We start from the raw sequence: 12,687 nt of genomic DNA on the forward strand, positions 1-12,687 counted from the left end.
CAGTGAGAATTACTTCGCTTGTGAGGGCAGCACAAGGTGTCCCAGTCTTTCAGAATCACGTTTGCTACGGTAGTTGTGTGTTTGTGGTTGAGATGTGAGGAAAGGAGACAGCCCTTTGCTAGATATAGGGGTTCTGTGCATCTCTTTTTGTAGAAAAAACATGGTTCATTGAAGACATTTGTCTACATTTCATGGTGGAGAAATTATTTATTTGATTTTTTTGGTCCTGCAGGGGAGTTTCCTGCTTGATGTGGTTGCCTACAACAAGCATGTGCTCAAAATAAAATAAATGCATTGCTAGATTTACTAATACTGAAAGGGGGCAGATTTCCAGTAGGGGGTTTGGATGGCTGGCTGGTAGTTGAGGACATCATCAACCTCCACAGCAAGATTTACTGAGGAATATTTGTCAAATGATTTATTGATAAGCACAAGGACTGTACAACTGATTTATTGTGAAAAGGGAGAGAAGATCTAAGGTCTTGCTGTTAAGTTTGTTGAAGTAGATATTGTTACACATGAGTGAGAAGCTGTTGCATGTTTCTAGCTCTGTTTTATGGAAAATAGGAAACCTCTGAAAGAAAAGGCCTTTTTTGTTTACATGTATATAACCCAGTGTTAAAATACATCTAAACCTATAAAAACCCAAACGTGTACGTACCTGGCTCTGATCCCAGATGAGATAGCAGGCTCTGCATAACGCTTTGCTAATGCACAAACGTCTTGTGATTGACTCTCAGATGTTGCTCTGCTACAGAACTGATATCTGTGAAAGTGTGTGCTGTATTACGCTCCATCTCAAGGTACTTGCCAGCTTAAAGCAGTGTCAGTTTTGTATGCAAGAATCCAGAAGGTCGAGTAGTTTCCTCTTCTGGTTATTCCTGAGGAAATGTGGGTGATAAATTGACTGTGTGAAGTGTCAATTAATTGCAAAAAATAAAGGCATAGGATGTTCTGGTGTGTATGTAATCCCTACCAAAGTGGTGTGTGAAGGCAGGCAGCTGATAGCCACGTCTGTTCAGACAGAGCTCAACGTGACTGGTGAGTGGTAACTCATTTTAGTTACTGTTGTCAGTGTGATGCAGCAGCGTCGCCGACTGCAGCCTCAGCGTGGTTTCATAAACCAAGTGCTTGTTGCATTAAAAAGTCCTCCATTTTTAGTTAACACTTTGGTCACGTTCCTGGTGACAGTTCTTTTTTGGAAAGGGAAATTACCCGCCCCTGGAGATATTCTGGATATGTTGTTGTTGTTTACCAAAGTTTTACTTCAATATTTATTCATCAGCGTTAACTCTTGAACTCCCAGCTCAACTCATGAACTGAGAGTGACGGCTTTTTGGCACTGTTGTCACAGATGAGGTTTAACATCCTTACGTGTCTGCTGTCTCAAAGCTTAGTGGTGGTGTTTGAGTGTGTGTGTGTATAGTATTTGTATTTTATATATATATATGTGTGTGTGTGTGTATATAGTATTTGTATTTTATATATAAACACATATGTGTGTGTGTATAGTATTTGTATTTTATATATATATACACACATAAATATATATGTGTGTATATATAGTAATTGTATTTTATATATATACACACATATATATGTGTGTATATATAGTATTTGTATTTTTTATATATATATATACACACATACACATACATAATGTGTATATATAGATAAAATAAGTCAGTGTATAAGACTTAAATTTAGAATGATAGCTGCTTCGTGCAGTCTGAGCAGTGGGCTTCTTGCTTCCTGTTTTTCCAAAGACAAAGCCTGTGTAGCAGTGTAATAACCTGAGGATGGAGTGTGTGTCCTCAGGAACTGCAGTCAGTATATTTGCTGGAAGGAATCTATCTAAGCTGGAATAATTAAACTTCCTGGTTTTGTTTACAAATCGTTTCCAGAAATTCCTGTGTGCCAGTGTAAAAAAAAAGAAAATATGGGGCTGAGAGACTTTTAAACAATTCCAAATAAAGGATGTCCAAATAGATTCCACATAAAATAACTGTAACAGGAGCTCTTGCCACTGAAGATGTAAGGTTCCTCAGGCAGTAACGCCCGTTGTGGACCAGGGCTTTGTTTTGATGGTGGCTCAATGTACCGAGATGTTAATGTGTGTAGTCTGTTCTTGGGAGTTGCAATCTGATCCGACTCTGCTGCGATTGCAGTCGGGAGCAGGCTGCGACTTCCAGAATTGCAGGTGGTGACTCATCCTCTGGGAAGGAAGAGTCTTAGCAGAGCTGTTGCTAAACACTCCAGCGGGGCTCTGATAGAGGAGCTTGAAATATTACTGCTCCACAAGTGCTATTTGAGCAGACAGTTTCAGAATAAGTTATGTGATCAAGGCGTAGTAAGATGAATAAGTGATAAGCTGTATTTGGTAAAAAGTCAGACTAGAGGAGAACTTTAAGGAAGTACTAAATACCACAGAAAAGTAAGTTGTATTTGGTGTTAAAGAGAATGTGGACTGGATTTTTGCTCTTTTCTTGTTCCTCTCTGAGATTACTGACATGTCACAGCCTTTGCTGCTTCAGCAAGTATCTTAGCCTTTATTACAACCTCATCAATGAAAAAAAAATACTGCTTTGACTTTTTAATACTTAAAATAGCAGAATTATATTTAGAGTGGCATTTAACCCCTTTTCTCATCACCAGTTCTATGTGCTTTGCCTGGTTAAATACTCCAATGTATAACATTTCAGCAATTCCCTTCCCCATCCCCTCTCTTTATTCATTGCTGCTCATAAACAGTGTACATGAATGCAATTAAACTGTTGTATACAGGTGTATCAAAAAGAAAAAAAATCATAAATGCCTTTGTGAGGAGGGTACAACCATCAAATAGTATCAAGAGTGTGTATTTGAGGCTCAGATTTATCTGTGTGTGGCTGGGCAAGTGTATGTCATGCTTATCGTTAAAATATTTCCCCCTGTACAGCGGCAGATTAGAAAGAGAAGCTGCTTTTCTGGGTATGGTGCTGTGTCATCAAGTGTTGTTGAGACATGAAGGGCAGCGTGTGGTCTGACACAAATGTTTATTTGCTCAGTAGTTGTGATGTGGAAAGTTTATGCAAGATGTGCCACTGTAATTTCTCTTCACCTCGAGCAGTTGCATATATGCCTCTTTTCTGTCTGTTTGTTGTTGCAGAAATCCATAACCATGAGCCTTGTTCAAAACTCTTTAGGTAAGCATTTTCTGTTTTCTTGTGTTGGCTGCAGAATACAAAAATAGGTAGCTCATTGAAATATATTAATATTAGCATTTCAAAAGTACCTACCAGTGTTTGCATTGTTTGCTCATCTGATGATATTAAAGGAAATGTGTAAATAGCACCAGCCGTGGCAATGGAAATATGAGTTTACAGTTTTAGTCATATAAAACATTAGGTTAGAAAGTGTGCTGAGGCAGCTAGTACAGGGTTATCTCTCCATCTCTTTGAAATTCCACCTCGTGTAGTTAGTGGAGGTAGGATAGCAGTCGGATCAAATCATATCACTTTGATAATTAGGATGAATGTCAAAACCAATTTCAATTATGGTAGTCTTGGCTTAGCTCTGCTTGGACCTGGTGGGTCACAGGAGCTGCCCTAACCTTAGTAACTCGCTGTGTTAACAAGTTGTTCTGTAGCTGGTTGTACTGACTTACACCATCTCATTATTCTGAAGCCTTCAGCTTACTAGGGTTTTTTTTTTGTCTTCTGATCTCCTGCACACCAGAATTTAAATTGAATATAGGTCTAATACATTCGATTTAGCAGCTTCCATCTATTTATATGTAGCTTTTCTCTACAGTCTTCACACAGTGATGGCTTCTAAATTGCTGTCTAGAAATTCTTTTTAGAAGGAATTCCCAATTAATCTCCCCTTTATTTAGAGATTTCCAGCCAATTAAGAAGACACAGTACCTTAGATATTATGATTGACATTAGTTACACTAGAGAGAAAAGCTCCAGTCTGTCACTTGCTATCTGATAATTACAGAGAGGGTTCTCTTAACGCAGCGATTTAAATGCTAGAGACTCTACACATCAAGATAATATCCCAGTGTCTGGTAGACTCCGATTCCTACTGATGCTTTGTGCAGCGCATATCAAAACCGATCACGTTTGCTGCTTCTCCCCAGTCAAGAAATTGGTTGTTAGTAACTGAGCTGATGGAGGAAGGGGAAGAAGTCTGCGTTTCGCTGCATGCTTTCTGCACAAGAAAACTGATGAGTTTATTGACTTCAGAGCACAGGGGACACTCACAGCTCGTAAAGCCGTTGTCAGCACCAGAGCGTGCTGTTGCTTTCTCGTTAGTTGTAGCAGGTGCTGATTTTGGGGTATCCTGCCTTACCCTTTTGGCTTAAGTGTAGCCAGTTTGCAGAGGTCTATTGCTCACCCACTCTGTATTTTGGGAGCTGGCACTGCTGATGTTGAGTGTAACAGACTTGGTTCCAGTGCTATTACCAACGTGTCGGAACTGATTAGGAAACAAGGATTTTAAAATTTCCAAGGAAGGTGTTTCGTTTTGTACTAGTGGCTCATCCCATAAGAATATTATTCTTGTAAGGCACAGAAGGAGAAAGAATTGGATATCTGCTACTTACAAGAATATATAAATATTGTGAACGTGAATTGAAAAGATTATGCAAGTATTATGTAGTATCTCAAATTAGTAGTTAGTTGTAGTCTTAATATTTACAATAACTTGCATCTTGAAACAAATTTTATTTCCACCCTTATTTACCAGCCAAGTACTGAGCTCAGGATTTTCTGTTGTGTTTTTTTTACCCCCCACACACAAGAGTTGAGATCATAGACCTCTAAAACAGAGTGTTTTCCTGCGCTGCTTTAGGTGTTATGATATCAGCTCTTGAGAGAGACTGAGGACTTGGCAGGTAAGTCGAGGAGGAATCTGTTTTTCAGTTGTTTTTCCTTTTCTCATGAAGTGTGATCTACTTGAATTTATAAACCTGTCTGTGTAGATGGATTTATAAATTCTTAAATCTGCCATGTCCTCAAAATAACAACTTGTCAAGGCATGGACCTTGTTTCTGTAAGCAGGGCCGTATGGAAAGACTGTGGTACTTTGGATTCTTGCTGACCTCAGTTATAACTGGTTTGGATTCAAGGGTCCAATCATGTGAGTCTAATTGCAGGACTGGAGCTCCAGAAACTGATTTGTAGTTGCATGTAAAATGGCCCTGCTTTCTTTTCTCCTTTGGCAGGTAGGCCTCTTATTACCCAAGCAGGGTTTTTACAGGAAGCTGGTCAAAATAAAATTACACAGCCTGTTTATGTCCATACCCCTTGTTGCAGGGGCTGGCAATGAAATTCTAGGTATCAAACTAATGTGTGCAATGAAAGCATTTTAAAACTAATAATTACAAACATATTTAATTACAAGTGGTTTAAAAGAGGTTAGAGTTTTCACACCAGCTAGTCTTATGCTTCGAAATTAAATGATCTGCATCTTCCTGTGTGACAAACTGCGTCTGTGTATTGGCTGTGCAGTCAGCCTAGGCTTCCAACTGTGCTCTATGTAGCATGTATGGATATTTTAAGTAGGTGGTGTGAATCCTGACCTATGTTGATAAAGGTAAAACTATAGAAGTTGCTTTGTAATGTACAGAATGCCACCTATTTGAAGAATACTCGAAGTATAAATTATTTACCTTACTACTAATGTGTGTGTATAAACTGTGTACCTACCTTTCTCTCTTCCTTTTTTTTGGTTCAAGCTTTTATGACTATGCAGGCAAGGTTAATGAGGAGAGTTTGGACAGGATTCTTAAAGACCGAAGAAAAGTAAGTTTGCTTTCTTTTCCTCTTGCTCTAGACATTACAGCCTTTAATTAGAAAGAGTGGTGCTGGAAAACAGACCGACAAAAAAAGGTAGTTAACTAGCAGAAATATTTTTGTTGACAAATCTGACGGTTTGTTTTGACCCAAGGCTTATCCTGTACAGAAGCTGGTGGATTTGTGTACTTAGGTTAAACTGGGGGCAATGTCTAAATTCTGTGGAGTAATGCAAGGGATTTAAGTTCAAGTCTCCAAAAGTGAAGGGCTGGTGTTAATCCACTCAAATTTTGGAGCTAAACTTGTGACATAACGGTTACGTACTCCGCTGCTGAAACCAACAAAGATGTAGCTGATCTGAAAATCTGTGCTAAAGAGCTCACTTAAGAGTTGTCGTGATACAGCCTTGTAATTGCAGTTTTGGCACTGTCAGTTTTAGACTGGCAAAACTCTTCTATCGGTTATGTCGGATGTTGTCACAGCTTTGTCACACACATGTTGTTGTGTGTGCTTAGTGCATAGGTGCTTTTTGTGTATATATTTATTTGTACAGGAATGAACGTCTTCATGCTGATGATAGAGTGAGTTTCCAGTCTCAGATCCGGAATTTTGTAACCCTGTAACTACTCTAGATCACTACAGAGCGTATTAAGTTCCTCTTTAGGAGATAAGGCGAAGACCACAATTTAAAAATGCTTGTCTCCCACTCAATTCAGTTGAATTTTGTGAGGACGTACCTTGCAGGGAGACGCTGACAAGATGCATTATCTGTGGGGAGAGAGCAGGCAAAACTAGAGAAATTCAGCCTTGCAAGTGTTGTGTGATGAAAGCACTACAGATTTAATGACATTAATTGTCATAATGACAGAAAGAAGGGAATACTGCTGTCTGGGAACCAAGGCAGTCTTGCATTCTCTTTTGTTAGTGAATAAGCACATTTTCTTACATTCAACCTAAATAGTTGCAGAGATTTACCATAAAAAGTTAAAAACAATGCTTCCTTTTTTAACATTTAACACAGGAGTCATATTGCTTAATATGTAAATCTGCTCCATTACACTGAATATACGCATACAGTTTTAACGTATGACTACAGGATAGCGCCTATTCCTGCGACTCTTCCTGCACCAAATTAGTAGTGATGTGTCCTTTTTCATTAATCTCTTAAATTAAATGTTAGTTTACACAAAGTAAAGGAGTTTAATGCATGTTCTATTAAAATAATCATTGAATTGGAATGGGTCTTATCTGATGTGCATACAAATCGTTCACTGTTAAATACACAATGAGATAATTTTATTGCTGTACACAGCGGATTAGTCCCATATGTCTCGTGAACAGACGTGAATTTGCGAGTATGTTTGTGAAGCACTAGAAATGCCTTACAAAACAGCACAAGTGAATAGGCAGTTGAAATATTTAAGCTGCAGAAAAGCCACATCTGCTGTGTTTTCAAAAACAGTTCAAGTCTGATAATTTGAAGATGCTCCAAGGTTTGTTGGTAAAATTAGAACATTGAAGTACGTCGAATGCCACTGAGGACACGCAGGTGTTTGGAGCTCAGTCAGGTTGAGCAATTAACAGTCGTGTTGTAACAGGATGTCACTTGTTTCGGGTTATTTAATACCTCTGGTAATTCAATCCGACTGTGTTGTAATAAAGCTATTGGCTAATTCACATGATACCTCAGCGTTAGCAACTTCCTTAGCAGAAGGGAAATCTGGATCTCTCAGTTAATACATTGTTTTTTTCCTAATGTACTTTGATTACAGAACGTTATCGGGTGGTACCGATTTAGGAGAAACACTCAGCAGCAAATGTCATACAGAGAGCACATCATCCATAAACAGCTGACACACATCCTTGGAGTGCCTGATCTTGTCTTCCTCCTCTTCAGCTTCATCTCCACTGCAAATAACTCCACACATGCTTTAGAATATGTGCTTTTTAGACCAAACCGAAGGTAAGCAATGTATACATGAACCAGTCCTCCTTTTTTGTTCTGCTTCTTATCGCTGTTCTTTATACTGTAAGCTATTTTGAAGTGTGTACAATTACACATAAAGAAGGCTTTGTGTTTGTCAGATGGTGTCTTCGTGTACGATTGTTAGCGATGACAGCTTTTATTTTTCTATGCAAGTAATATATTAACTAAAGTTTTGGGGTGAGCGAAAGTTCAGTCTTTGAAACTTAAGACAACAAAAATTACTTTAAAAGAAATCAGATGTCAGTGCCATGTTTCTTATAATAGACCTGAATTAAGGGAGTGGAGCATCTCCCTTATGCGGAAAGGCTGAGGGAGCTGGGTCTTTTTAGTTTGCAGAAGAGGAGACTGAGGGGAGACCTCATTCATGTTTATAAATATTTAAAGGGTGAGTGTCACGAGGATGGAGCCAGGCTCTTCTCGGTGACAAACAATGATAGGACAAGGGGTAACGGACACAAACTGGAACACAGGAGGTTCCACTGAAATTGGAGAAGAAACTTCTTCTCAGTGAGGGTGACAGAGCACTGGCCCAGGCTGCCCAGAGAGGTTGTGGAGTCTCCTTCTCTGCAGACATTCAAAACCCGCCTGGACGCCTTCCTGTGTAACCTCATCTGGGTGTTCCTGCTCTGGCAGGGGGATTGGACTGGATGAGCTTTTGAGGTCCCTTCCAATCCCTGACGTTCTGTGATTCTGTGAATATAGCATCACCCTTCTTGTATCCGTGGTAGTTTGAATGCACAGTTAGCCAGTCCAAGAGGTACAGAGGTAGGTCCATCTCAAGGGAGTTTTTGATCATCCATTTATTTTGAACACAACTTTTAATACTTGGCAGCTTTATGATAAACCTAATGCAGAAGCTTTAAAATTAAGACGAGTTGTGATCATCAGAGAGATGGGATAATAGCAAGGTGTTTGTAAATAATCTTTTGAATATGAATTAAGAACTCTTTTTAAACTTTCCCTAAAAAAAAAAAGGGTGTCACTTACTATTCCTAATCTAGGCAACACTAGTCAACAGGAATACAAAGTTTCTTCAGTGCCAAATACTTCTCAGAATTATGCCAAAGTTATTAAGGAACACGGGTAAGGATTTTTACTTTGCAAATGAAGCACAGTCATCAAGCTCTGTGTTCTTTATCTTCCAAAGAATAGCACAAATAAGCATTTTGAGCAGGAAAGTCCTAGTTCTGGAGGAGAATGGTTGATTCCTACCGTGCTTTTTCTGCTTGGAATTGAATCTTTTAGAAAAACAAAGGGAACTTGATGCACTAATGAGAAAAGCAGAGTTCATGTGGCCAGTTGGTGCTGTGGGCCTTCTGGCTGGAGGATTTGTATTCCTTTCTTTCTTTATTTTTTACCCAAGGAATTTTGTATGCAGTCTTACTTTAAGATGTGAACTCTGATTTGCAAGTTTTGAAGTCTTATTGGGTTTTTTTAAGTAGTTTAAATTAAATGCTGTAAATACAAAGTAGGTCTTCTGACTGTTAAACAAAGAAATTATACAAGCTTAAAGGTTTCTGCACAAGTTTAATCTCATTCAAATGGGAATTTGTTGTTCCAGAAGGAGTTTTGCTATTGAATATGCCGCTGTCCAAGTTTGGGTCCTTGAGAGTATAATACATCATTAGTAATATAAAATAAAATATATTTTAGAAATACAGTGATGAACTGCTTAACAGCAACTCAAAGGCAGCGTGAGCTAGAAACTTGTGTTGTCTTTTCTAACTAATGATTTCTACTCTTTATTTTAGTACTGATTTTTTTGACAAAGATGGAGTGATGAAGGACATCAGGGCTATCTATCAGGTTTATAATGCACTTCAGGAAAAAGTACAGGTAACTTCCTTTACTCAATACTGGTCACTATGGATGTGGCATCTTCTGTTTGTCCTTTGGTTAAACCAGGAGTGGAGGAGATAGAGAATTTTTGAGTTCAAACAATTTATCACAAATGGTAGGAAAATATGTTGGACTTCAATAACGAAATGTATCAGTTGTGTGCGTAAATGTATCAGCAGTGTGTGCTGTAAAAGTGGTTGATGCAGATATCATCAATTCTTTCTCTTTTGCGAGAGTGATTTAATACTAAGTAATTTCTGAGAGACATTAGCTATTTTTAAGAGTGTCCGCGCTGAAGAAAAGCCTTGCTGAAGGCTGTGGGGATTTGCACAGGTTTAAAGGCTTGCCTGTGTGAGTTTAAAAATGACTCCTGGCTCTCGGTAGGTAGCACGCAGCAAAGAGCTCCATCTGTTAGTTAAAAGTTGTGAATGTTTTTGTGTAGAGCAGGAGTGAATTCTGCTCCAAATGTGGCAAAGCAGCTGAAAGTGCCCTGTGCGTGTCAAATCTACTCAGGGTAAGCTTGTCAATTCGCAGCTTGTCCCTCTGCGAAGAGCAGCGGAGCTGCGCTGCCTCGAGAGCGCGCACATCTGCTAATTGTGCTGTAGTCACAGATTATTCCTAGGCTTTCCCCTTACATCTGCCCTGGAGGGATTTGTGCGTCTGCTCCAGCTTAGCTTTGCTGGTTGGCACATACAGCAGAGAACAAGGCAGTAATCGCTCCAGCCATCCCCTGGCCCTGCTTGCACGGGAGAGCTACCATTCCTCTGTGGAAATTGCTGTGTTTTAACCTGCCTCATAAGGTGGGTAACTCGCATGGAGAAGGCAGATGGCTTTCACGCCAGCTTCAGAAGACATGAAAATTTATTTTCAGAGCTCTATCCCATTAGGTAATAGTATTACTCTGTAATTCTGTTTTTGCCAAGAGCGCATACATCCTTCATGCTCTTGCTGTTTGAATTAGCGTGGAAAAACGGAAAATGTAACATCATCGGGGAGTTGTCTTCCTATCTAAGAAAAGTATGACCTTGTTGTATTTTGCCATGTAAATCGTGCTGCTGTACATTGTTTATGGAGCTTAAAAGTAACTTCGGTGTTAGCTGACTTGAGAAACTTCTGTTTTTAAAGTGAATCTTTCACAGAGAATGTTACAGGACTGGAAATCGGTTTTCTGGTCAAGCAGCTGGGATGTGTTTTTACATTATTCACCAATTAGTTGGGAGGGGATAGTTTAAACTTGATACACTTCTAAAAATTAGATACAGAACTGAAAGCATAGTTAATGTTTTTCAACTCTGTAGGTAAGGTCATTAATAGTAACCTTTTGGAGATAAAACAGTAGATGGCTAGAGACTTATTGCTGAACACCCATCAGTGCTTTAGAGTTGTGTGCCACCCAAAACTGATTGTGTTTAATGATAAGTAAAGTAAACAATACCCAGTACGTGTTTAGATTAAAAAATAAATCCCTATTATTCCGAACTGGTTTTAAACCTCGATCCTCCTATGCAAATGTCACCTTTATTTCCTAAGTGGCATAGGGAAATCTTGTTGAAAAATCCACGACCTTGTTTATTAAATAAAGGTATCGGGAGATCAGCTTGGGACAGTTGACTCTTGAGTCAGCTGTTTCATACCCCAATTCAAATTTGGTTCAGTACCAAAGTATATTCCTTGATGTTACATTTAGAACTGCGCTACTGTAGTAGTGTTATTGTGCTAACAACAATGTATTTAAAATGTATTGTTTTAAAAAAAAAAGGCAAAAATATAAGTTTCTTCCACCAAGTAGGAAGTACTAACTTTGCATCTCATTACAAATGTTCCTGCAATGCTGAATTATTTGGAAATGCTTCTCCTATCATGCAGCAGTTGGGAAACTAAATTAAATGATCTTCAGGTTGAGTGTTATGCTCTGTTATGGTTAACTCCTGCAGTTAGTTTTGTGCTTTTAATGGCTTCTTGTCTGGTAGTAGCTTTATTAATGTTGGCACGGAAGTCTTTGCTGTATTTTTGCAAAACCTTAGCCTATCTCATGTTTTTCTCCTAGGCAGTGTGTATAGATGTAGAAAAGAGTGAACGTGTTGTCGAATCTTTTCAAGCTGATGTAAACAAGTTGAAAAGGCAAATCGCACAGAAGAAAAACGAAAAAGAACAAGAAATAAGTAAGTTGCCTTTTCATTTTTTTTTCCTTTCAGAAGAAGATGCTGTGAGGACAAAACACTTCGTGGCATTATTTTTGAGTTTTATTCCTGATAGCTCATAGCAAGGGAAAAAAAAAATCACATTGGGAAGGACATATGATGGATTTACATTGAGTGATACCTGAACTGGGAAAGTACGTGTACTGCAGGTATTTCAGTAGGAGTCCAGGGAGAAATGGACTATTCTGGAAATAGCACAGGAAAAGATGGGTTGTAGGAAAGGAAAAGTGGAGCTAAGCCAGGAATGGAAAAAGCAAATCTAAACACTGGAGAAATCTCTTTACAAGTGCTGCACGGAAGCAGGGCACTGCATTACAGGCCAGTAGCTATCAGTGGTTTTTAAAGTCTTTATTCCCTTTCCCACTCCCCAACCCTACACCCAAATGCAAGCCCAGCACCAATTAAATCAGAATTCAGTCACACTACTGGACACCAGGCAAACTGGGCGAAGGAAGATGGGTGCTGAAGTGATGAATATCGATGTAGATCATCTGAAGTGCTGTCCAGATGACTTTTGACCTTGCAGCTTTTAGTGGATAGATCAGGTTTTTCACCACTGATTTAGAGTCTACGTTTTATCTTCCTCTCCCACTTCATAGTTGCTAACTAATTTAGGCGGCGTTTCTTCTCATAACTTGCTGCCTTAGTGGTGAATGTGATTAGCATTGAAATACCACTTTTCAGTGTTAAACTAAATAGTCCCAGAAGTCCATTTTGAAGTCATTTCTGTCTTCAGGAGTACCTGCTAGGAATTGGAAGAAACTATTTAAATGCAGAATATTATTGGAATTTGCCTGCCTGTCAGTGATGATACAGTGCTTGAAATAGGCATTTCAATTTATATTTTATTTCTATTGATATTAATATAATAGTTATATAT

The 12,687-nt window shown here is 38.8% G+C and overlaps 1 protein-coding gene across 1 annotated transcript in view; it reads left to right on the forward strand.

Moving 5' to 3' along the window:
* LOC104542302 (BRISC complex subunit Abro1) overlaps nt 1–11,768 on the forward strand; it is a gene marked incomplete at both ends in the record, with an annotated part of 11,944 nt that extends 176 nt beyond the window's left edge. Inside the window, 6 exons of the mRNA XM_010186563.1 lie at nt 3,149–3,185; nt 5,723–5,789; nt 7,553–7,743; nt 8,743–8,850; nt 9,519–9,603; nt 11,654–11,768. Coding sequence (XP_010184865.1) covers nt 3,149–3,185; nt 5,723–5,789; nt 7,553–7,743; nt 8,743–8,850; nt 9,519–9,603; nt 11,654–11,768 — 603 coding nt within the window. The remainder of the gene's footprint in view (nt 1–3,148; nt 3,186–5,722; nt 5,790–7,552; nt 7,744–8,742; nt 8,851–9,518; nt 9,604–11,653) is intronic.
* Nucleotides 11,769–12,687: the final 919 nt, after the last annotated feature.

The sequence above is a fragment of the Mesitornis unicolor genome, unplaced genomic scaffold, assembly GCF_000695765.1.
Source record: "Mesitornis unicolor isolate BGI_N332 unplaced genomic scaffold, ASM69576v1 scaffold24520, whole genome shotgun sequence".
NCBI classification, from domain to species: domain Eukaryota; kingdom Metazoa; phylum Chordata; class Aves; order Mesitornithiformes; family Mesitornithidae; genus Mesitornis; species Mesitornis unicolor.